The sequence below is a fragment of the Gymnodraco acuticeps genome, unplaced genomic scaffold, assembly GCF_902827175.1.
Source record: "Gymnodraco acuticeps unplaced genomic scaffold, fGymAcu1.1, whole genome shotgun sequence".
NCBI classification, from domain to species: domain Eukaryota; kingdom Metazoa; phylum Chordata; class Actinopteri; order Perciformes; family Bathydraconidae; genus Gymnodraco; species Gymnodraco acuticeps.
Genome location: NW_022991584.1, coordinates 274,371 through 296,405, shown reverse-complemented (window position 1 = coordinate 296,405; position 22,035 = coordinate 274,371). Strand labels below are relative to the sequence as shown.

General features: G+C 44.0%; 1 protein-coding gene across 1 annotated transcript; it reads right to left on the bottom strand.

Moving 5' to 3' along the window:
• Positions 1 to 19,063: 19,063 nt before the first annotated feature.
• LOC117533827 lies at positions 19,064 to 21,518 on the bottom strand. The gene has a single exon (XM_034197791.1). It carries the CDS (start codon positions 21,442 to 21,444, stop codon positions 19,342 to 19,344), a length of 2,103 nt encoding a protein of 700 aa, XP_034053682.1. The 5' UTR covers positions 21,445 to 21,518; the 3' UTR covers positions 19,064 to 19,341.
• Between the last annotated feature and the right edge of the window lie 517 nt (positions 21,519 to 22,035).

The window sequence follows — 22,035 nt, the reverse complement described above, 5'->3', positions numbered from 1 at the left end:
TCATTCCAATTATCACTCCTTACTCACAGTTATTGTTTTTTTAAAAATATGTTTTTGACGTTTTCCTTTTATGTGAAAACAAAAGCCTAATAATCCCAGGAAAGACATGCAGCAAAACACTGCAAGGAACATTTGATCTCGGACCGCTCCGGTAAGAACATCGGGTTCCCGTTCTTCCATGTGGGCCTCATAACAGACTAGTTTCAAAACCAGAACATTCACGGTTCTGCATCTCCACCAGTGACACTGGCTTTCCTGCCAAGAAAACGTCAAAATGCACCAATATTTCTCTTCTCGAGCCCATTCACTTGCTGAGTCCATTTGATTAAATGTTTCTTGACAGTAGACTGTCATTCAAGATTTACATGCAACATTTGACTTATAGAATTGAATGATATCTATTTAAAAAGTTTTAAAGTATATGTTCCAACCATTCTTCCAACTTGTGCAGTGAGCCTTCATGGCCTTCCTTGACTATGGAGATATTCTCGTTGGTCATGCATCCCTATAAACAATTCAGCTGTCAAACCCTGTGTATTATAGTGCATTAAGCTATGTCACAAATGATGTATTTCAGACGCATTGTTCTCTGTATCCCGGGTTTTGATGAATGGTTAAGAATAACATTCATCTTGTTCATTTATAAAGCTTGACTCTTATAGTTTCACACCTTTTTTCTCATTTAATTTAAGTAACTACACAATACAGTAACCTAACCTAATTTATTTCCTTATGTAAACATTCATGTTGGCAGACCTGGTTTGATGCACCTTTTTTAATTAAATTAGCTACGAACTGCTCTCAAAAAAGAGTTATACTGTATGGTTCCACTTTAGATTTAAAGCTTTAATATTGGATGTTTTTATAATTACTAAAACTATTTTTTATTACCTGTTTATTGCGTTGAATGTTCCCTGGTTTCAGGTCTTTCTTGGAAAAAATATTTGGATGTCAATGACATATTGGTTAAACAATGATTAAATAAATCATGGTGGTTTTGTAATAGAAAGCAGGAGAAGCTGATGCAACATGCGTGTAATGAAAGTTGCGATTGAGGATAATAATTCAAAATAAAACATTTGGCAACAGAATAAGAGGTTGCAGCAACATAGACAACTGTTTGTTTCATATCAGCTCGGCTCAGCTCTACACAGCATTTTAACACACCCTCCATTAAGTGTTTCTGACCGAGTGAGTGACTTGGTTCTGGCAACTTTTCACAGCCTCTTCATAACATATCTGGTGGTCCCTATACTCAATGCTGCTCCTGAAACAAACCCAGAATGTACAGGAATTATAATTGGTGTAGTTGAATGCATGTTCCTTAAATGGCTAAACACGACAAAGATAGATGTTTTTGAATACTTAGATGAGCGAGAGAGAAAACAGCATTTACTTACAAGCTGTGTACAGTACACAAATGCAAACAGTGTGAACGTCATTAGAATAACGTTTTGTATAAGGACAGCATTCATACATATATATATTATATATATATATATATATATATAATATTGTTCTGTTACAGCTAAGTTGACTCTTGTTTGCATTTTCTGGGCTATTCTTTGTGTGGCTATTGTGCCTAGTCGTGGTCCCTTTCAGAATCAGGATGACATCATCAGATGGGTGTGTCAGGTGATCATTAGAGAGGAAATAGGCAAAGCATGGCTCTGTGAGCAATGTGTTATTGTTTGTTAGAAATCCAGCTACATCTGCATAGGTCTTAACCCTTGTGCCCTCCTCGAATTTTCAACCTTTCGACCCCTTCGTGGCAAAAATGTACACGCCCATAATAACTGCTATTAAATCATCATACATGAATATTCTTTTCTACTTTTTTTTTCATTAATCACTTAAACAGCTTATTTCGTACTCAAAACTACCAAACATTCAATAATGTTCTGGATTTTAACCCTTTAAATGCCTGTTTCATTATTTGAATTATCTCATTATTTATGACAAAAAAAACAAAAAATGAATTGTTTTCAATATAATAATTAGTAGAGGGATAGAACTTAGGTGGTTATTAGAGTCTTGGACAGTGGCGGCACCAGAGATTTTCTCTAGGGGGTGCTGTGGGGTAGCTTGACGTTTCATAGAGGGTGCTCAAACATTTAGGGTTTCCCATTAATGCACCAGCGCTACAGTTGAATTTTCTACTGCAACACTTCCCACGCACACACACACAGTGCACCCACGACTGTTACAATGAAGGCTCGATAATCAGCTCACGGCATATAGGCAGGGGTAAAGTGCTATTTTTACAAGTGGGGAGCGGACCTCACCTCCTCTAGGAGGGTCCTCACCTCCTCTAGGGGGGTCCGGGGGCTAGCTTCCCCGGGAAGATTTTTTGTTACATATTTAAGTTAAAAGCATCAATCTGGTGCACTTTGAGAGCAACATTAAGAGATCTATGGATACATCTCAACACCCATACGAAACAGAACTGTCAACAGATTTTCTATTTCTTTATAGATATTTTACAAATCACTCCCCTTTTAAAACAAACCGTTTGAGACCCACTGAGATAACTAGACTAAAGTTAACTATCAAAAAAAACTGAGAGAGTCCTTTACTTCACCTGAGTTGAGGTTACCTGAGACTCTCCGTCTGACAGGAGAGAGTTCTCCCTCCACCTTGTTGTTGAAAAAGCTCCTTATATCCATTAGCTTGGCTAGCTAGCACCAGATGCTAACCACAACGATCTCCGGTAGATATACTGGTGCGCGAGGCGAGCTCTCTCGCTCGCGCACGCACGCACACAAAATGGCTCGTGCCACACACACACACACACACACACACACACACAGAGCAGGGCTTGAATGAAACACAGAGACCCAGAAGTAAGCTACTTGTACTCACGAGGCCTATTATGTGCAGAATCCCTCTCGCTTTCAGTTGGTTTTGATTGAGTGTCCACACGTGGTCGTTTAAGGACTAAAAAACGATCAATTTTTCACTTTGCTGTTAGCAAATCATTTGGCGCTCTAGCTAACAGGAAGTCAATCAAGTGTCGCAAAGTAATTTAGCCTATGGGTAGGTCAAAAATCGAATGGGTGCTGACCATTGGCCTAATCATATCACCTGTGTTGGCTTTATGTTTTTGGTCAAAAATGTGTTTGTTTCACATATGACTTGATGTAATCAATAATATTTCTAATTTAATTTAATAAAAATAATAATAATAATTTTCGAAAAAAAAAAAAAACACATATTTCTTGGGGGTGCTTAGGGGGTGCTTTGGCAATCCTGGGGGGTGCTTCAGCACCCCCTAGCTCCCCCCTGGCGCCGCCCCTGGTCTTGGATGTGTCAAAGATTAGCAACAAAATTGATTTGACTGCATTATTATTTTTGACGTAGTGTCAGATACTACCTCTGGACACCTTCGTGGCAAAAATGTACACGCCCCAAACAACTGCTATTAAATCATCATACATCAATATCTTTTTCTACTTTTTTTTTAATAAATCACTTAAACAACTTCTAACGTACTCAAAACTACCAAACATTCAATAATTTTCAGGATTTTAACCCTTTAAATGCCTGTTTAATTATTTGAATTATTTCATTATTCATTACAAAAAAACTAAAAATGAATAATGTTCAATATAATAATTAGTAGGCGGATGGAACTTTGGTGGTTATTAGAGTCCTGGATGAGTCAAGATTAGCAACAAAATTGATTTGACTGCATTATTATTTTTTACGTAGTATTAGATACTACCTCTGGACACCTTCATGGCAAAAAATGCCTCATTGACTGCCATTCAAACCACCTTTTTTGATCTCACAAACCATGCATTTTGTAATGTCAGCATTTCATCTAGAAGAAAAGTTGTTATATTTGACATTTTTACTGTATTCCACAAGATTCAACCATTTTCCCACTGTAGGCCGATCCGTGAAATTATGTTTATAATATCGAGCCGTGTGACTACCCAACAGTGATTTGTGCATGTGAAATAATTTTCAAATCAATGTCTGAGTCATCGATGTGAACATTTATTGGGCAAACTGCATGTCAAGGAGAGACTCTGAGGCATGAACTCAATTGCACGACACAGATAGTGTTCTCAAAAAATAAAGACTTTACTGGAATTTAGCACAGTAATCAAAACAAGGAAAACAAATATACTCTTTCGAGGAAAACTAGCAAGTGATCAATGAGGTAGATCCGTGGGAAGTCCGTGAGGTAATCAGGAACGTGGGTCATAGTAAGACAACGAACTGACAATGAACAGGAGGAAGCTACCACAATATATACACAGGTAAAGGGGACACAGGTGGAAACAATCAGGGCGGGGAAAACAATCAAGGATGCAGGAGACAGAAGGGGGCGGGGAGCGTGGAGGCCTGAAATGAGAGGGATGATTAATTAAGGGAATAAACATAAAGCACAGGCTAAAGGGACATGACAAAACTAACATAAAGAATACACTTTCACTATTAGTTTCCTAGACATGACAGTACCCCCCCTTCTAGGGACGGCTCCTGACGGCCCAGGCTCCTCTGAGTTGAGGCGGTCAAAATCCTCAATGAGGCTTTTATCTATGACGAAGCGGGAAGGAATCCATATTCGCTCCTCAGGACCATAACCCTTCCAGTCAACCAGTAGCTGTCGCCCTCTACCCCTTTTCCGACTAGCCAATATCTTCTTGACGGTGTAAACCGGACCTCCATCAATCATCCGGGGGGGGGGGGGGGGGTTTGGCGGTGGGAACCATAGCGCTCTCCTTCAAGGGTTTTAGTTTCCCTACATGGAAGGTGGGATGTACCTTCATGGACCTGGGAAGCCGTAGTCTCACTGAAACCGGGTTGATGACCTTGGTGACGGGAAAAGGACCCACAAACCGGGGAGCCAATTTACGGGAGAGTACGTGGAGGGGAAGGTCTCGTGTAGAAAGCCAGACTTTTTGGCCTGGCTGGTATACAGGAGCTGGTCGGCGTTTTCGGTCTGCTGCTCTTTTCACCAGTTGTGAATTCCTGCAGAGGATCTTCCTAGCCGCAGCCCACACGCGCCGACAACGCCTGACCAGCGCGTGGGCAGACGGGACCGTGACCTCCCTCTCCGTGGCTGGGAACAGTGGCGGCTGGTAGCCATAAACACAGTGAAATGGGGACAGGCCCGTGGCAGAAGTAGGGAGGATGTTGTGCGCATACTCAACCCAGGTGAGGTGCTCGCTCCAGGAGGATGGATTCTGGGACACCAAGCAGCGCAAACAGGTCTCCAGTTCTTGATTTAGGCGCTCTGTCTGGCCGTTAGACTCCGGATGGTATCCTGACGAGAGACTGACCGTGGCACCGATGAGGCGGCAGAACTCCTTCCAGAAACGTGACACAAACTGGGGGCCCCGGTCGGAGACAATATCCTTTGGGAAACCATGAAGCCGAAACACATTATGCATCATGACCTCAGCCGTTTCCTTCGCTGAGGGCATCTTGGGCAAAGCAATGAAATGTGTCATTTTAGAAAAACGGTCCACTACCGTAAGAACTGTGGTTTTACCTCTAGAGAGGGGCAGGCCAGTGACGAAGTCCATGGAGATCTCTGACCAGGGTCTGTTGGGAATAGGGAGTGGTTGTAATAGTCCTATTCGCGCCCTGGAAGAGGTCTTGTTTCGAGCGCAGACAGGGCACGCCTCCACATACTCCTTCACCTCCTTCTCCATGGATGTCCACCAGAAACGTTGCTTTATGATGAACATAGTTCTCTTGACTCCAGGGTGACAGGTGAGCAGCGAAGTGTGAGCCCAGTGGATCACCTGTGGTCGCTCGGCCTCCTGAACGAAAAGCCGGTTAGGCGGGCAACCCCTTGGTGCAGAAGCTCCAGCATTGGCTCGTATTACCTCCTTCTCTACTGACCAAGTCAGCGCTCTTACCACCCGGTTTAATGGGATGATGGGTTCCGGCTCCTTGACTGCAGGCACAGGGTCAAACAGACGGGACAGAGGGTCAGGCTTGACATTCTGAGACCCCGGCCTGAAGGAAAGAACAAAGTCAAAACGGTTGAAAAACAAGGTCCACCTAGCCTGGCGGGTGTTCAGTCTTTTGGCCTTTCTTATATATTCCAAGTTTTTGTGATCGGTCCAAACCACGAAAGGATGCTCGGCTCCCTCCAACCAATGCCTCCACTCTTCCAGTGCCAGCTTCACGGCCAGCAACTCACGGTTTCCCACGTCGTAATTTCTCTCTGCTGGGGAGAGCTTCCTGGACAGGAAAGCGCAGGGGTGAAGTTTGTTGTCCTTCTGTAGTCGCTGGGAGAGGACCGCTCCCACCCCTTCGTTGGAGGCATCCACTTCTACCACAAACTGACGAGTGGTGTCCGGCAAGGTGAGTATGGGAGCAGAGGTGAACATTCCTTTAAGCCGAGAAAAAGCCTCCTCAGCCTGAGGAGACCACAAAAAAGGCCCTTGAGGGGACGTGAGGACATGAAGAGGGGCTGCAATAGCAGTGAACCTCCGCACAAAACGTCTGTAAAAATTTGCAAAGCCTAAAAACTGCTGCACTTTCTTACGAGAGTCAGGGGTAGGCCAACAAGCTACTGCGCTAACCTTCTCTGGGTCCATCCTAACCTGATCTGGCGAAATGATGAAGCCCAAGAAAGTGACTGTCTCTGCATGGAATTCGCATTTTTCTGCTTTGACAAACAACCTATTCTTGAGCAGCTCTTGTAGAACCTGGCGGACATGTTGTTTATGGGTGTCAAGGTCAGGGGAGTAGATCAGAATGTCGTCCAGATATACAAAAACGAAACGGTTCAGAAACTCCCTCAACACGTCGTTGATCATAGCCTGGAACACAGCAGGAGCGTTTGATAATCCAAATGGCATTACACGGTATTCATAGTGGCCTGAAGGGGTGTTGAAACCCGTCTTCCATTCATCACCCTCCCTGATCCTGACTAAATGATAAGCATTACGCAGGTCTAACTTGGCGAAAACCTTGGCTCCCTGAAGCTGCTCGAAGGCTGACGAGATGAGAGGAAGGGGGTACCGGTTTTTAACCGTAATGTCATTGAGATGCGAGTAGTCAATACAGGGCCTAAGAGACCCATCCTTTTTCCCAACAAAAAAAAACCCCGCTCCTGCTGGTGATGAGGAAGGGCGAATAAGGCCTGTTTTGAGGGAGGCATCAATATAGTCCTTCATGGCCTCTTTCTCAGGTCCTGAAATAGCATATAGTCGACCCTTAGGAATTGTAGACCCAGCAATCAGGTCGATAGCACAGTCATAGGGGCGGTGAGGCGGAAGAGTCAGAGCCTTGGATTTACTGAATACTTCACTTAAATCGTGGTAGCAGGAAGGGACTGAAAGAACATCAGGAAAATATATTTCTGGGATAGTTCCCTGCCTAACCCTCCCAGTGTTACCTCTTCTGTCAATCTCCGCTACCTGCTTAACACAGTGATCTCTGCAATTCTTTCCCCACCCCTCCACCCTCCCAGATTGCCAATCAATGTGAGGGTTATGAAGTTTCAACCAGGGAAACCCCAAAATGAGTGGATGTTGGGCTGAATTAAACAATTGAAATGACATTGTCTCGTGATGGTTATCATCACATCTTATTTCTAAAGGCTCTGTTTGGTGAGTCACGTTAAACAACAGCCGCCCATCGAGAGCACTCGCTTCAAGAGGCTGGGGTAGAGGTTTAGTTTTTATGTCCAATTTTTTAACTAAACCCCAATCCATCAGACTTTCGTCTGCCCCTGAGTCAATGAGTGCACCATGAGTAACCACATTGTCTCTGATTTTTACTTGGATGCGGGTCAGGGTGCGAGGAGGAAAGTCAGAAGAAGAGATCCGGCTCACCAACGTACTCCTCTTTATTGGTGAGCCTCCTCTTTTACCGGACAAGCCGCTTGTGGATGTCCGCGCTGCCCGCAGTAGAAGCACAGACCCTCCCTTAATCGACGCTGACGTTCTGTCATCGAAAGCTTGGCGCGGCCCAACTGCATTGGCTCCTCCACGGAGCCAGGGGGCGCTGTTGTCCGGAACGCCGGTGAGGGGTGACGGGGCCTCCAAGAAGAAGTAGTATCCAGCGGCGAGCATCTCCTCTGGGGAGGCGGATCAACCGCATCCTTGGATTTATTCCTTCTCCTCTCCGTCAAACGATTGTCTATCCGTATTGCCATGGATATGACAGAGTCCAAGTCAGCGGGCAGATCGAGAGGCGCCAGCTGGTCTTGTAGGGAATCCGAGAGACCGCTGACGAAAGCGTCAAACAATGCAGCGGAGTTCCAGCCGCTATCGGCTGCCATAGTCCGGAACTCGATGGCGTAGTCAGCCACACTCCGCTGATGTTGTTTCAGCTTAATCAGAGCCCGAGCTGCTTCCCTGCCCGGCGTGGTTTGATTGAAGATCTTTCTCATAGTGTCTATGAAGTTTTCCAGAGACCCGCAGATGGGGGAGCCTCGGGACCACTCTGCCGTAGCCCACGCTGCTGCTCGGCCGGAGAGATGGGAGATCATGAAAGCCACTTTGGAATTGTCCGTGGGAAAAGCAGCCGGTTGGTGGTGATAGTGTAACTCACACTGCACAATGAACGTCCGGCAGCCCTCCGAGTCTCCGGAGTATTTTTCGGGTGGAGCCAGACGCATGGAAGTACTGTGCGGCTCAGTAGACCGGTTGGGATCGGAACCGGTCGCCGCCGGAACCGGGGGAGTCGTGGGAGGAGAAGCAGCCTGCAGGTGAGTGAGCACACGCTGGACCTCAGCTGCCAGCAGATTCACCTGGGTTGTCACCGATGATTGTAGTTCCCCGTGGCTGTTGGATAGGTGCTGCACTCCATGCTGTATGGCGGCCATCTGCTCTTCTTGTTGCCCAAGACGTTGGCCCTGAGAGCGGATGGCGTTCTTTAGCTGGTCTGAGTCGGCTGAGTTCATTTTATTGGTCAGTTCGTACTGTCAAGGAGAGACTCTGAGGCATGAACTCAATTGCACGACACAGATAGTGTTCTCAAAAAAGAAAGACTTTACTGGAATTTAGCACAGTAATCAAAACAAGGAAAACAAATATACTCTTTCGAGGAAAACTAGCAAGTGATCAATGAGGTAGATCCGTGGGAAGTCCGTGAGGTAATCAGGAACGTGGGTCATAGTAAGACAACGAACTGACAATGAACAGGAGGAAGCTACCACAATATATACACAGGTAAAGGGGACACAGGTGGAAACAATCAGGGCGGGGAAAACAATCAAGGACGCAGGAGACAGAAGGGGGCGGGGAGCGTGGAGGCCTGAAATGAGAGGGATGATTAATTAAGGGAATAAACATAAAGCACAGGGCAAAGGGACATGACAAAACTAACATAAAGAATACACTTTCACTATTAGTTTCCTAGACATGACACTGCAACAATTTTGAAAACTTCAACAACAAAAGAGAACACAACAGAACATATGAAATAGGAACACATTTGAAACATCCAGGCTTTGAATATGTGATGTATGTGTGTGTGTGTTTGTGTGTGTGTGTGTTCAGTTTAGCTCAGCTCATTTCCAGCAGCAGACCAACAGGTCCTGCAGCATGGGACCTGGTGCTCTCTACAAATGCACCTGTTACACTTGGTGCACGTGGTAGAAGACCTCTTTTTTAGGCCTGTGCACAACCAGCACACACGTCTCCTTCTGGTCGAGCCCGTGGCACGAGTGGTGATGGCGGTCTCGGTGGTTTCTGCGAGGGCAGCAACATTGGTCTGTAACTCCACTACCATGGTAGCAGCAGCTGCTGTTCGCAGGGGGTGCTTTCTCCGCATGATCTGTGAGGACACCATGGATTTCCCCAGCTCTTCTAAGAACAACCTCCGTTTGTAGGTTCTTTGCTGGTTCCAGGAGTGAACAGCACAAAAGCATTGAAGGCGGAGACATCAATGCAGTTGAAGAACAGGACAAGAGGCCACCGAAGTGTCCGCCTCCTACAGCTGTAGGTACTGACCACCTACAAACGATCAAGGAAAAAAATAGAATATAAATAAATAAATATCCTTCCTCAGCATTCACAAGTATTTTATATAATTCATTATTTATATAAATGCAAGTAATATGTCTAATGAATGATAAGCACTTATAATAAATATATAGTTATCTCAAATAAACACATGCAATCAGTGAGAATAAATAGACTACGTTTGGAATCAATTCATATAGTAATAAAAGCATATAATCACATACCTTGTCAAGGTTGTCCACACCACCCTTGCAGCGATTGTAGTCGCTGCAAGGGTCCTTCAGAAGCTCCTGGGCAAGTGAGTAGGAAGGGAAACAATTGTCACATGTAAGTGTGACACCCTTGAGCCCCTCAGTCATGTCCAGGATGACTCGCTTTCCCTGGCCCTTCTCCGGAGATTCACCAGCGGCTTTTCCAGTATACACCTGGCACCTCCAGGCATATGATGTGGCGACATCTGCGGTGATCCAGATTTTCAGCCCGTACTTCGCTGGCTTGCTGGGGATGTACTGCCGGAATTTGCAGCGGCCTCTGAAGGCTACGAGCTGCTCATCGACACAGATGTCTTCCCCTGGATTGAACAAGAGTGGGAGGCGCTCTGTCCACTTGTCCCACATATTTCGGAAAGCTGTAAGCTTGTCTTTCTTGTATCGAGCAGGACGGGTGAGTCGGTCATCGAATCAGAGGCTGGCGCTTATCATTTCAAAGCGTTTGTGGGACAGGGTGGCCCTGAAGATTGGTCTCCCACTCTGGTCAACCCACAGGCTGCGGGTAGATTCCCCTTTGGACCGGTACACACCCGCCAGGATGAGAAGTCCCATGTAAGCCCGAATCTCTTCAGCATCCACATCGTTCCATCCTGACACTGAACGCCTCCCATAGCAACACATCCTCACTCCCTGGTCGGCCTATGTTGACGTTATGTCAAGTCCCCTGTCGGCTTTTTCCAACGCAAGGGGGGGGCCTTAGCGTCCATTTTCAACGCAAGGGGGGGGGCCTTATCGTCCATTTTCAGCTTTCCGGGATGTCCATGTGCTTCTATGGACGCTCATGGAAGCACGGCATTCGTTTGTGTCGGCTGCCCTTAAAGGCAATGTGACCGTCCATTCTCATTGGATAACGGAGAATTGTACACCCGGAAGTAAGTATTCCCCTTACTGTCGATTGATTTTACAGTGATATCTGCACTACTCATCGACTAAAAAACACCAGATTATCCTTGTTAATTACACAACATTGATTGGTTTAAATTGTGTGCAATGCTTTTGTATTTTTCCCCTTCGATTCGGAGAAACAAATATGTTTTCGGAGTAAAGGATGGCAGAAGACACTACACTACCCAGAATCCCCAGCTATCGTTTGGACTACACCATGTGCTCTGTTTGACGTCACGTGATCTTCAAATTTCTCCCTGCAGAAAAAAAAAAACATGGCCGAACTTCGTTTTATTCTCGATGGAAAATGCCTATTTTAAAGTTAGTTTGGCCATTAAAATGCGTTTTGATGTCATTTGATGCGAGAAATATGAGTTGTTATTTCAGATTATGTGTGCAGTGGATGTACATGATCTTTAGTTTGCTAGTTATTACGAAGATTACTTCAGGAAATTAGGTCCATAACGTTTTCATTGTTACCAAGGTGGTTGCTAGGGACGCTGCTATCGATATTATTTCTGTTATGTTGTGTAACTGTTTAATGGTGTTATCTTTATTGCTACCCCCTTCCCCGTCAATGTATAGTGTTGGTCCACAGCGCAAACATATTAGTTTAACAAAATCCGCATCTAAAGATAGCCTACGTTATTTCCCCCTGTGCAATTCCAGTCTCACATCTCACAGCACATCGTCATTAACAAATAACGGAAACAGACCGAAAACATTTTTAAAAAATACAATAATACTTTATTCCGAGTGTGCTTGCCTTTCTCTTTGGAAGTCATCACATAACGGCATGGTAATACACGGTTCGGCTGCATTAAATATTACATATCTGCCGTAGTTCTGTATGTAGGCTATATAGCCCTGATGAGAAGACTTCTAGACAAACATGAGGAACTGAAAACGTGACGTGGATCATAAATATATCAGCCATTAAACAACATCTTACATTTCTTTTCACACAATACGTCTCCTTGTAGTATCAACACTAATTCGGCTGACTTTTATGTTTGATCCAATTGGTAGATAGGCTGTATTTACACCATAAAGGTGCACAGCTGATATAAAGGGACACCTAGTGGTTAAAGCATGTTATTGAATTTCATTATTTTTATTATTAGATATTAATAGGATACCTATAAGTATATTAATTACTCGTTATTCTCTACTAATAGTTAATTAAAGACTGTATATAATGACTATTTTGCACATCCCTTTCAAGATTTTCTAAGGTTTATTGACATATCATATAGGCCTACACAACTATGGTGTAGTTATGCATTGAATGAAAAACTTGGGTCGCAGGTTCCTCAATAGTGCATTACAAGACATCTATCAATATTTGTGCGTACCTCCAGCAATGTTAACTATGTTGAAGCACTTATTTTAACTGATATTATACATAATGTATTATACTCTTATAAGATGTATGTAGATATTTCATCTCCGACCTTGTCAGGTATTGAACAATCAATAAATAAAGAACACATAATTGTTGAATATAAAACACAGAATTTGTGTGATTATACTAAATGATTTACAAATAAACACCACTGCATACAACTGTTACACATGCTGATGTAATGCAAATGTTCCAACTTGAGATCAATAAAGTATATCTTATCTTAAGCTGATCGATGGCTACTGCCATATTTGCAAAATGTGCCTCTGAACCTTAACAAGTGCATGTTTCAGGCTTATCAATTAATGTAATGTAATGTAATGTTATCAATTAACAACAGGGGTCACAAACATAAGACCAGCTGTTAAATAAAGCTCTTCAGACCTTAGCTGGCATGTGTGTATATATATATATTAATGCTGCCCATTATGGGCACAAGCAATTTTCACCCATTTATTAATTATATGTTTTAAATGTGAGTGTTTCCTATCCCCTAAACCTCCAGGGATGTACACAGTTTAATACTGGCAACTTCTTATTATGGGAAATACGAAAACGTCTTTTAAAACTACAACTCCCAGTAGAGACGTGCCCAGTGGCGTTTTTATATGTACAAAAGTGGTGGGGCACACACAACTTAGATGTCTATATATAAGCTTCTGCAGTGAGGTTCATGGCTGGTGAGGCTCTGACTCTTCAGGTTTACAAATATTATATTTTGACCTAAATCAAAATATAATATTATTTTCAAAAGCTTTTTTTGTCTGATGCTTCAATTAATTTTAAACAGACAGTTCAACAAAAGGATACCCAAAAATGTAATTTTATCATTTAAATATTGAATTGTTTTCTCTTAGTAAGATCCCATTTTCAATCAAATTGCAGTCTTACCTTGACATGAAGATGAAGTCCATTTGCCTATCCTTCTGGACAAAAATCTCAATTACTTTTTTGTAAAAGTCCTCCTTATGTTCTTGTAGTTTCAAAAGTATATCATAAATCTGATCTAATCAATAGATTTATGATTCGAAAATTATAAAAGTAGGGTAGACATGTGGATATTATCCGGCTGAACAAAACGTGCATTTATCTAACAGGTTTGTTTCCCACAGATCTTATTTGGAGCTATTTTCTAAAATCCTATGGAGAAATATCATTGCTTTTTTGTGGAGGGAAGCCATGCGCAGTTTATTTCCGGGTTTTAGGACGCCTCACTGCAGCTCTCTCTCCTCCTCTTCACACACCACACTTTTCGCGGCACACGTACTTACAGCCAATCAGCTCTGAATTATGTGAGATGACGTATGGTGGGGATGGCAGCACTATGCCCCTATGGTCATTATTTTTTTGCCACACACATTAAATAGGACAATACTCTGAGCATGCGCAGTGTAGTTTTTACAGTCACCATTGACTTAAACAGGGAGAGGGAGGGGCAGGATCGGGTTTTGTCCCACATGGCTCAAAACAGCTCAATAGGCACACACTGTAGACACTAATTAGAAGAACACAGACTAAAACTGCAATGTACAGACGAATCAGATGAATAAACATGATCTTAAAATATATTTTATATTTAAAAAAAAAAAAAAAAAAATTGCATTTTTTTGTAATCATTACTTTTAATACTTTCTGCTGACACTAGGTGGGGCTGTGCCCCACCTGCCCCTAATGACCAGTCGCCACTGGACGTGCCATAGATACAGAACATGTTGCGAAACAGAATAGCCAGCATTTGTAGTTCTGGGGACAGGGTGGGGGAGGGGGGACGCGGTGGACCCGTTCAAATCCAGTTTTGGACAGTCTGCCGTGATTCCATCCCATTTCAAGTGCTGTTCGAGGCTCGGCGTAACCCTCGGAGCACACTCTCCAATCACAGAGCTTGAGGACTATCACGGGGTTTGTCAAACAGAGCACATGGTGTAGTCCAAACGATAGCTGGGGATTCTGGGTAGTGTAGTGTCTTCTGCCATCCTTTACTCCGAAAAAACATTTGTTTCTCCGAATCGAAGGGGAAAAATACTGAGTAGTGCAGATATCACTGTAAAATCAATCGACAGTAAGGGGAATACTTACTTCCGGGTGTACAATTCTCCGTTATCCAATGAGAATGGATGCTCACATTGCCTTTATGGGCAGTCGACACAAACGAACGCCGTGCTTCCATGAGCGTCCATAGAAGCATATGGACATCCCGGAAAGCTGAAAATGGACGCTAAGGGCCCCCCCATGCGTTGAAAATGGACGCTAAGGCCCCCCCCCCTTGCGTTGGAAAAAGCCGACAGGGGAATTGACATAACGTCAACATAGGCCGACCTGGGAGTGAGGATGTGTTGCCCATAGAGATTTGTCATCTGTAAAATTAGCTGAATCATGTCGGGAATGAAGAAAAGGTCAAGGATGCCACATCATAAATTCTTGATATGGCATATCTTGTGGGCCCTGGAATCATGCCGGTGGGTGCCTGAATGTAGCGCAGCGTCTTGGCATGAGATAGAGACCAGACTTGGATGGCTAGGATGAGCCGGATCCTCAGTGTCCTCCCCACTTTCAGACAAACATTCAGAAGCACTCAGTTGTGGAGGATTCCAGAGATAATTCAATGTCAGACTCGGAGCTTGTTTCTTCAGAAGAAGAGTCATCGCTTGCAGATGAAGGCTGCATGACCATTTCTACGGCCTCTTCTGCAGTGAAATGCCTCTTCATTTTAGCTCCTACTCTTGGCTCCAGGACGTTCGCCTTCTCTGCTCACTCATGAAATAACCCCTCAGCCAAACTGCATGTTAACATTTGGCTGTGAAAGCAGCCAGTTGCGTAAACAAACCAACAGTTGTTTTTTGTTTTTTTAATTACTCGAGCAACTCTTCAAAGACATTAAATGCATCTTTCAAAAGATCAAAAGATGACCTTTTTTTTACCCTGAAATGATCAGTGCATGTTGACAGATACACACACGATGCCCTTTTTCTGACCCTGAAATGATCAGTGCATGCTTACAGATACACACACACACAACATGTATACATCACTTCAGGGGACATTACATTGACTTACATGCATTTCCTGGAGACTTATCCTAATCTTAACCATAACCAACACATGCCTAACCCTAACCCTTAACCTAACCCTTACCCTAATCAAGTCTTCACCCTAAAATTAATGATTCCCCTCATGGGGACCTCCAATTTGTCCCCATAAGGGAAGCCAGTCCCCACACGTGACTATTGTTAGAGATTAAAAGGGATATCTGATCCGCTTTTCAAATCTCCGCGCGTTCCTATGAAGCTGGTTATAATACAGGAAGAAATCCAGTGCCACCAAGTAAACAATATCTACTTTAATGGTAATATGACAAAACAATACAATCAATACAGTACAAATTCAATACAGTTAATCTTTGGGATCCCGAATTTACCTGCACGTGAGCCAGCCAGAGGAAAGAGGCTGAACACCGCGTGTGTTTCTGTGTTTCTACTCTGTGACAATGGGAGGAGTTATCAGATCCTCCCATTCGGACATCATTGATTGGCCGCCCCAAATATCACAGACACCTTAGACTTCCCCAATCACTGTAGCTAGATCTAAATTGAATGCAACTCAAGAAATGCTCTCACCTTCCCCCATCTTCCTTTGTCCTCAAAAACATATGTCAAACAGGCCCCACATCCAGCTCACAGTTCCACCCAAATTATTCCCATTTTAAGCTTATCCATAGTTTGCTAACATGAATAAATACAAATATAACTCTACAAATCCCCCTTTTGGTCTCATTTTAAGAGATCAACTATTTCAAGACACTCACATTATAACCTGGGATTCAGACCATTTAAACATTCAGGAATGGCTCCACATATCAACTTCATATGACCGTGTAGAAATACCAAAATATATCCTCAGTGTTTAGACAAATCGTCCATCAATAGCACAAAAATAAACATACTAAAAAATATAGAAGAAAATAGTAAAATATATGTTTCCAAATAACCTCTTTTATCATTTATCATTTAGTCCTCCTTAATCATCAAATTACAAACTTTAAAAATAGCTTGCATCTCAAAGATTTGCTTCAAGACAATTATAGTAAAAACACATTTAACATTTAGGATTATTAGCAATCCACCTGAGGTATAAAATCTGGATTGTAAAAGTCCAGTTGAAATTCACAGTTCAAAGTATAACATTCACAGTGGTGATTCGATTAATCCGTAATCTGCAAAATTGCAGTGTCTTCAAGCTTTAACATTACTTCACTACGCTTTAGTCAAAAGTAAGGCACTTATCTATACATTCATTTTAGTCAAATACATTGTTTAAAAATCTGAAAAAGAAGAATCAGACATTTATTGCGTAGTGTAAAAACCCAAAAAGGTAAAATCTATATACATCTTCTACATTCTGAGTGTCAATTTTAATCAACTTGTCATTCATTTTGTGGGGGTCCCCATGGAGCAGAAGCCGTGATTGTGCCCCACGGATCTGAAAGCTGGGCGTCGTACATCAACACGGAGTCATCCACTGTGGAATATCCTACTAGTCTCTGTGGAGCCTGGAGGGCGGTTTTGGTCATCTTTCGTATGGCTAGTTTAACTACAGTGACCAAGCAGATTATCACAATTAGCACAACTAAGATAAACATTGAAACGGTTACTGCAAATTTAACCAACCCCGCACCCCACGATCCAAAAGTTCCAGTTAAATCCCCAAGGGTAAACCCATGAGTTTCATGCAACTCTTTTATCCCCCTGGCGGTATCATGAGCCATATCCATGACCTCAGGTGTAGCATCAGAGATGAAAGAACAACACTCAGATCCAATCACCTTGCATGTGCCCCCCTGGGCGGCTAATAAAAGATCCAGTGCCATACGATTTTGTAATGCTACAGTCCTAACCTCCTGTAATTCTTTATGTTCGGCTAACATGGCTGTGTTAGATGTGTGATTTTCCACTACTTTGGACAACGCCACAATTTCCTGCTGAGAAACATAAATACCGTACCATGGTAAAAATAGACTAGCCATCCGCTGTCCTTCTGTAATCGACCTGCTGTTTCTATGTAGAGAGGGAAGTATAGCTGCAATCTCATCAGTCTTCACTTTACGGATTAAAGGGATTAGATAGGCCAGGTAACAGGTGCCATAGAAAATGTCATAAGGCATACAGCCATAGGCTCGGTCCCCACAAACTAAGTAAACCCTCTGCGGGAGGGGCGTTCTGGCTAACTGCACCTTTATTACGGTATTACAGTCGCTGTGGCCCACATCTGGAGAGGTAAGAGATCCTCTTTCATTCTGGAAACAGATGGACACATTCTTCCACTCATGTACTACAACTGGGGGAACATAGACAGAACAGTCACGGGTAGGGGACTTACCTAAGGGTAATGGCTGCGAACAGTCATGTATTTTAACCTCAACTGAGTCCACTGTTCTGGAGCCGAACCAGGGCACTACTGTTACCAAAGCCTCAACTAATAAAGATGGAGTGTGTGGTTGCAGTGTACATATTGGACTGGTAAAGTTAACCGAGCAATTAGTCTGGGCTAGAGCTAATTGGAATCTGTATTCAAAAGCTAGGTTAATATATTTCTTCACATATATTAGTCTTAGGACCGTCAACTGTTTGAACCCCTCTGGCAGGTAATCTTTATTTACTGTCTCAACAATGAGCGAGATTAAACCCTTGTATTGTAGAGGTTTCTCAGAGTTTATTGGATACGAAGGAGTGTAACAATCCTCGGCCTCATCTCCAATGCGGGATGCTATGTCATTCCAGCTAACTAAACCGTAGTCAGCTTTCGTGAAAGGAATTGGGCTAAACATGGGAGAATGTACGGATTCTGGCATGTTTTGGCACAGCCAACAGTTGCTAACATTGCGTTCATGTGCATAGTCTAACATTAAACTCATTGCCGAATTGGTTTTAGTTAGTTTAGGTGGAGCGATTAAGGCCTTTTTTGAAGAATCTACATCCTCTCCTGTTTGTTTAGGTGGAGCGATTAAGGCCTTTTTTGAAGAATCTACATCCTCTCCTGTTTGTTTAGGTGGAGCGATTAAGGCCTTTTTTGAAGAATCTACATTCTCTCCTGTTTGTTTAGGTGGAGTGGATATTAGGGCTTTTTCCGGAAAACCTGTTTCATGATATGGTTCAATATATGTTCTAATAGAGGCGTGTCCGGCGACCCCTAAATTAGAAAAATCTGTTTCATGCTCTGGTTCAATAAATGCACATCCAGTGACCCCCGAATTGGGAGCTTTGTAATCTGGCTTCCGTGCCGTGCACTGGGACTCATATTTTAACTGTTCTGCCGTGCTACACCACAGTTCTGGGGGCATATTTGCAATGGTGTTGAGTGTTATTCTTACCATCCTTGACGAGACCCGGAACTCCTGATACTGCGTCCCTGGATACGCTTCCCACACCGTGTAGTCGCCACCCTTGCTTAAAAACACAGGGTACGTAATAACACAGTTTGGTGAGTTACATATTGCAGTTGGGCAGTCAAAAGAAACCTTCTGTGGTTCGTGAGCAGAGAGAGGGGCATTCCTCCTTCTTCTCTCTCTGTGTGTCTCTCTCTCATTGTACTGAATGTTAGTGTGGTGATTGGAAACAACCTGTCTTTGTCGCTAGGCACTGATTGGCCCGTTGGTGTGATTTTGCCCTCAGAGTCTGGGCCACCTGTCGTTGGAATGGTCACAGCTTCATCAAGCGGGGCTACCTTGGACAGGTACAGCAGGCCCAGCACGAGGAGGATGATGACAGCTTTCACACGCCAGCCTCCGGTGGAGGAGACAGACGCCATCTGGAAGCGTTGATCCACCCCGCTCTGCCTCGTTCCCTCAGGGCCGTTCCTCGACGTCCTCTTCAGCCCGCCCGCTTATGGCGACTTCTGGGTCGGTGATAGGAGTGTTGTCCTCTGGTTCCTCCTCCTCTGCGCGGACCACGTCCGTGATGATGTCGTCTAGGGTCCTTCCCGGAGGTTTCCCCACTGCGCACTGATTCCAGTGGTACCAGATGTCTCCTTTCCCTTCCAAGCGGACAGCGTGAGATGTCCTCTGCATCACCCGATGGGGTCCAGAGAACCTGGGTCTCAGCCACTTGGGTCTGATCGCTTTCAGCCAGACGAACTCCGCAGTGTTCGCTTCGTGTTTCTCGGGTCCCCCTTTTGCCTCTGCAACCTGGGTGGAAAAATCTGCCACTAATCCCTTAAGTTGCTGGAAGTATGGTTTCGAACTCAGAACCTCTACTTCCTTTCCTACACTTAGGGCTCCTGGACCTGGGAACTGGTGACCATAAGTGAGCTCAAATGGAGAGAAACCTGTCCCTTTGTTAATGGAGCTCCTGATTGACATAAGAGCCAGAGGCAATGCGTATACCCATTTCATGCCCGTCTCTTCACATGCTTTGCTGAGTTTTTGTTTTAAGTTCTGGTTCATCCTTTCCACTTTTCCCTGAGACTGTGGATGATAAACTGCTCCAAAACTGTGTCTTAGTCCTAGGGACTCTTCTACTGTGCGTAGGTCATGGTTCTTGAAATGGCTGCCATTGTCTGACCTCACTTTCCTAGGAAATCCATGTAATGGAATGTAATGCGTGACTAGGAATTTGATCACTGAGTCTGCATCTTCTCTTCTGCAAGGGATAGCTTCTGGCCAACCTGTGTATCCATCTACTACTACTAACAAATATCTGAATCCTCTTACTTTGTCAATCATGTCAGTGTAGTCAATGATGATTTCTTCTCCTGCCATCTTAGGTAAAGGAAACTTTCCCTGGTGTGGTTTCACAGTGGCTCTGATGTTATGGGTTAAGCAAATTACACACTCTTCTAGGTGATTTGCTATCATGTCTGGTAGGTATGGGTGCCACCAGTGGGTCAGGTGCCTGTTCATCTGAGTTTTACCACAATGCGTTGGGCCGTGTGCTTCTTTAAGCATGGATCTTATCCACTCTGGGGGTATAACCGGTCTCCCATCTGGGGAGTACCATATCCCCTCTTTGTTGGTAGCTCCCCGGTTTGACCATAGTTTTTTGTCTTGAGGAGACCCCGCTTCTTGAGCTTCTTTAAGCGTCTCATCTGTTATTGCGGGCAGCAAGTCAGCGGATTTTAAGACAAGCATTTGATACCATGGTGTATATCCTGCCTTCTCTTTAGCTGCTTTGTCCGCTGCATTGTTACCCCAAGCCAAGTAGTTGTTTTCTGCGTTGTGACCTTTACACTTAAGTAAAGCTAACTTGTTGGGCAACATTACTGCTTCTGCAAGCCTTTTGATCTCTTTCTCATGTTTGATGGGGGTATTTGTGGACGTTACAAATCCTGCTCTCAACCATTGTCGCATTTCCACGTGAATTACGCCGTGGACATATGCTGAATCAGTGTAGATGTTTACATCCTTTCCTTTTGATAGCTCTAATGCTGCAATGACTCCCATTACTTCTGCCAACTGTGCTGATACTTTCCCTGTTACTTCCCCAGCTGATACTTCCTCAAAGTTTCCCTCAGGTTTTTGTTTTACCACGGCATAGGCTGCTTGGAGGCCGTTTTGGGGGTGTCTAAAATAACAGCCGTCTGTGAACAGGTTTTCTGCCTGTGGGATGGGCTCGTCTCTGAGATCTATTCTTAGCTTCACATCTTGAATGATTCTTTCCTCACACCTATGGGGCTCTCCGCTACCTATGGTGTCTGCGCTGTTAACTCCTTCGTGTGTGTATGTGATGTGTGCCTTTGTCAGAGTTTTCTCCAGCCTTGTTTGTCTCGTTGAAGTCATTGTGAATGCACTTGAGTTCACAAAAGAGACAATGCTGTGTGTTGTCAGTACTGTCAAAGGATGGCCCATCACAATGTGTGAAATCTTGTTTAAGATACGTGCTGTACCTGCCGCGTGTCTCATGCAGGGAGGTTCTCTGTTTTCCACTCTGTCCAGTGTAACACTGACATACATCAATATTGTCCTACAACCCCCCTTTTTCTGAAAAAGAATCCCATTTACTGTGTCTTAATTTTCAGAAACATCAAGAAAGAATGGTAATGCATAGGATGCAGCGGCGAGAGCCGTGACTTGGGACATGGATTGTTTGAGAGAAATTAACGCAGCTTCTGCCGCTTGTGTCCAGTCTAGTGTGGCAGTGAGATTGCGCATGCCTTTCTCGTTGATGAGTTTTCTGAGTTCAGCTGTTCTTGGGTTATACTCTGGGATGTAGTGTCTGCTGTAGCCTGTGAGGCCCAAAAAAGACAACATGTCTTTGACTGTCTTGGGTTTCGGGTGGTTCAAAATGTGTTCCTGATGCGCTGCTGACATGCCCGTGCCTGCTGGGGAAATCACTCTGCCCAAAAATGTCACCTCTTTACGGGTGCATTGTAGCTTTTTCTTGGAGACTTTGAACCCTGATGTGTGGAGGCGCACCAGTAGGTGTCTGGTGGCCTCCAAACAAGAGGCTGCAGAAGGTGCTGCGATGAGAAGGTTGTCTACATACTGTATTAATACTACCCCCACTGGCAATGTAACGCCCTCTAGCTGTTCCCTGAGCACTTT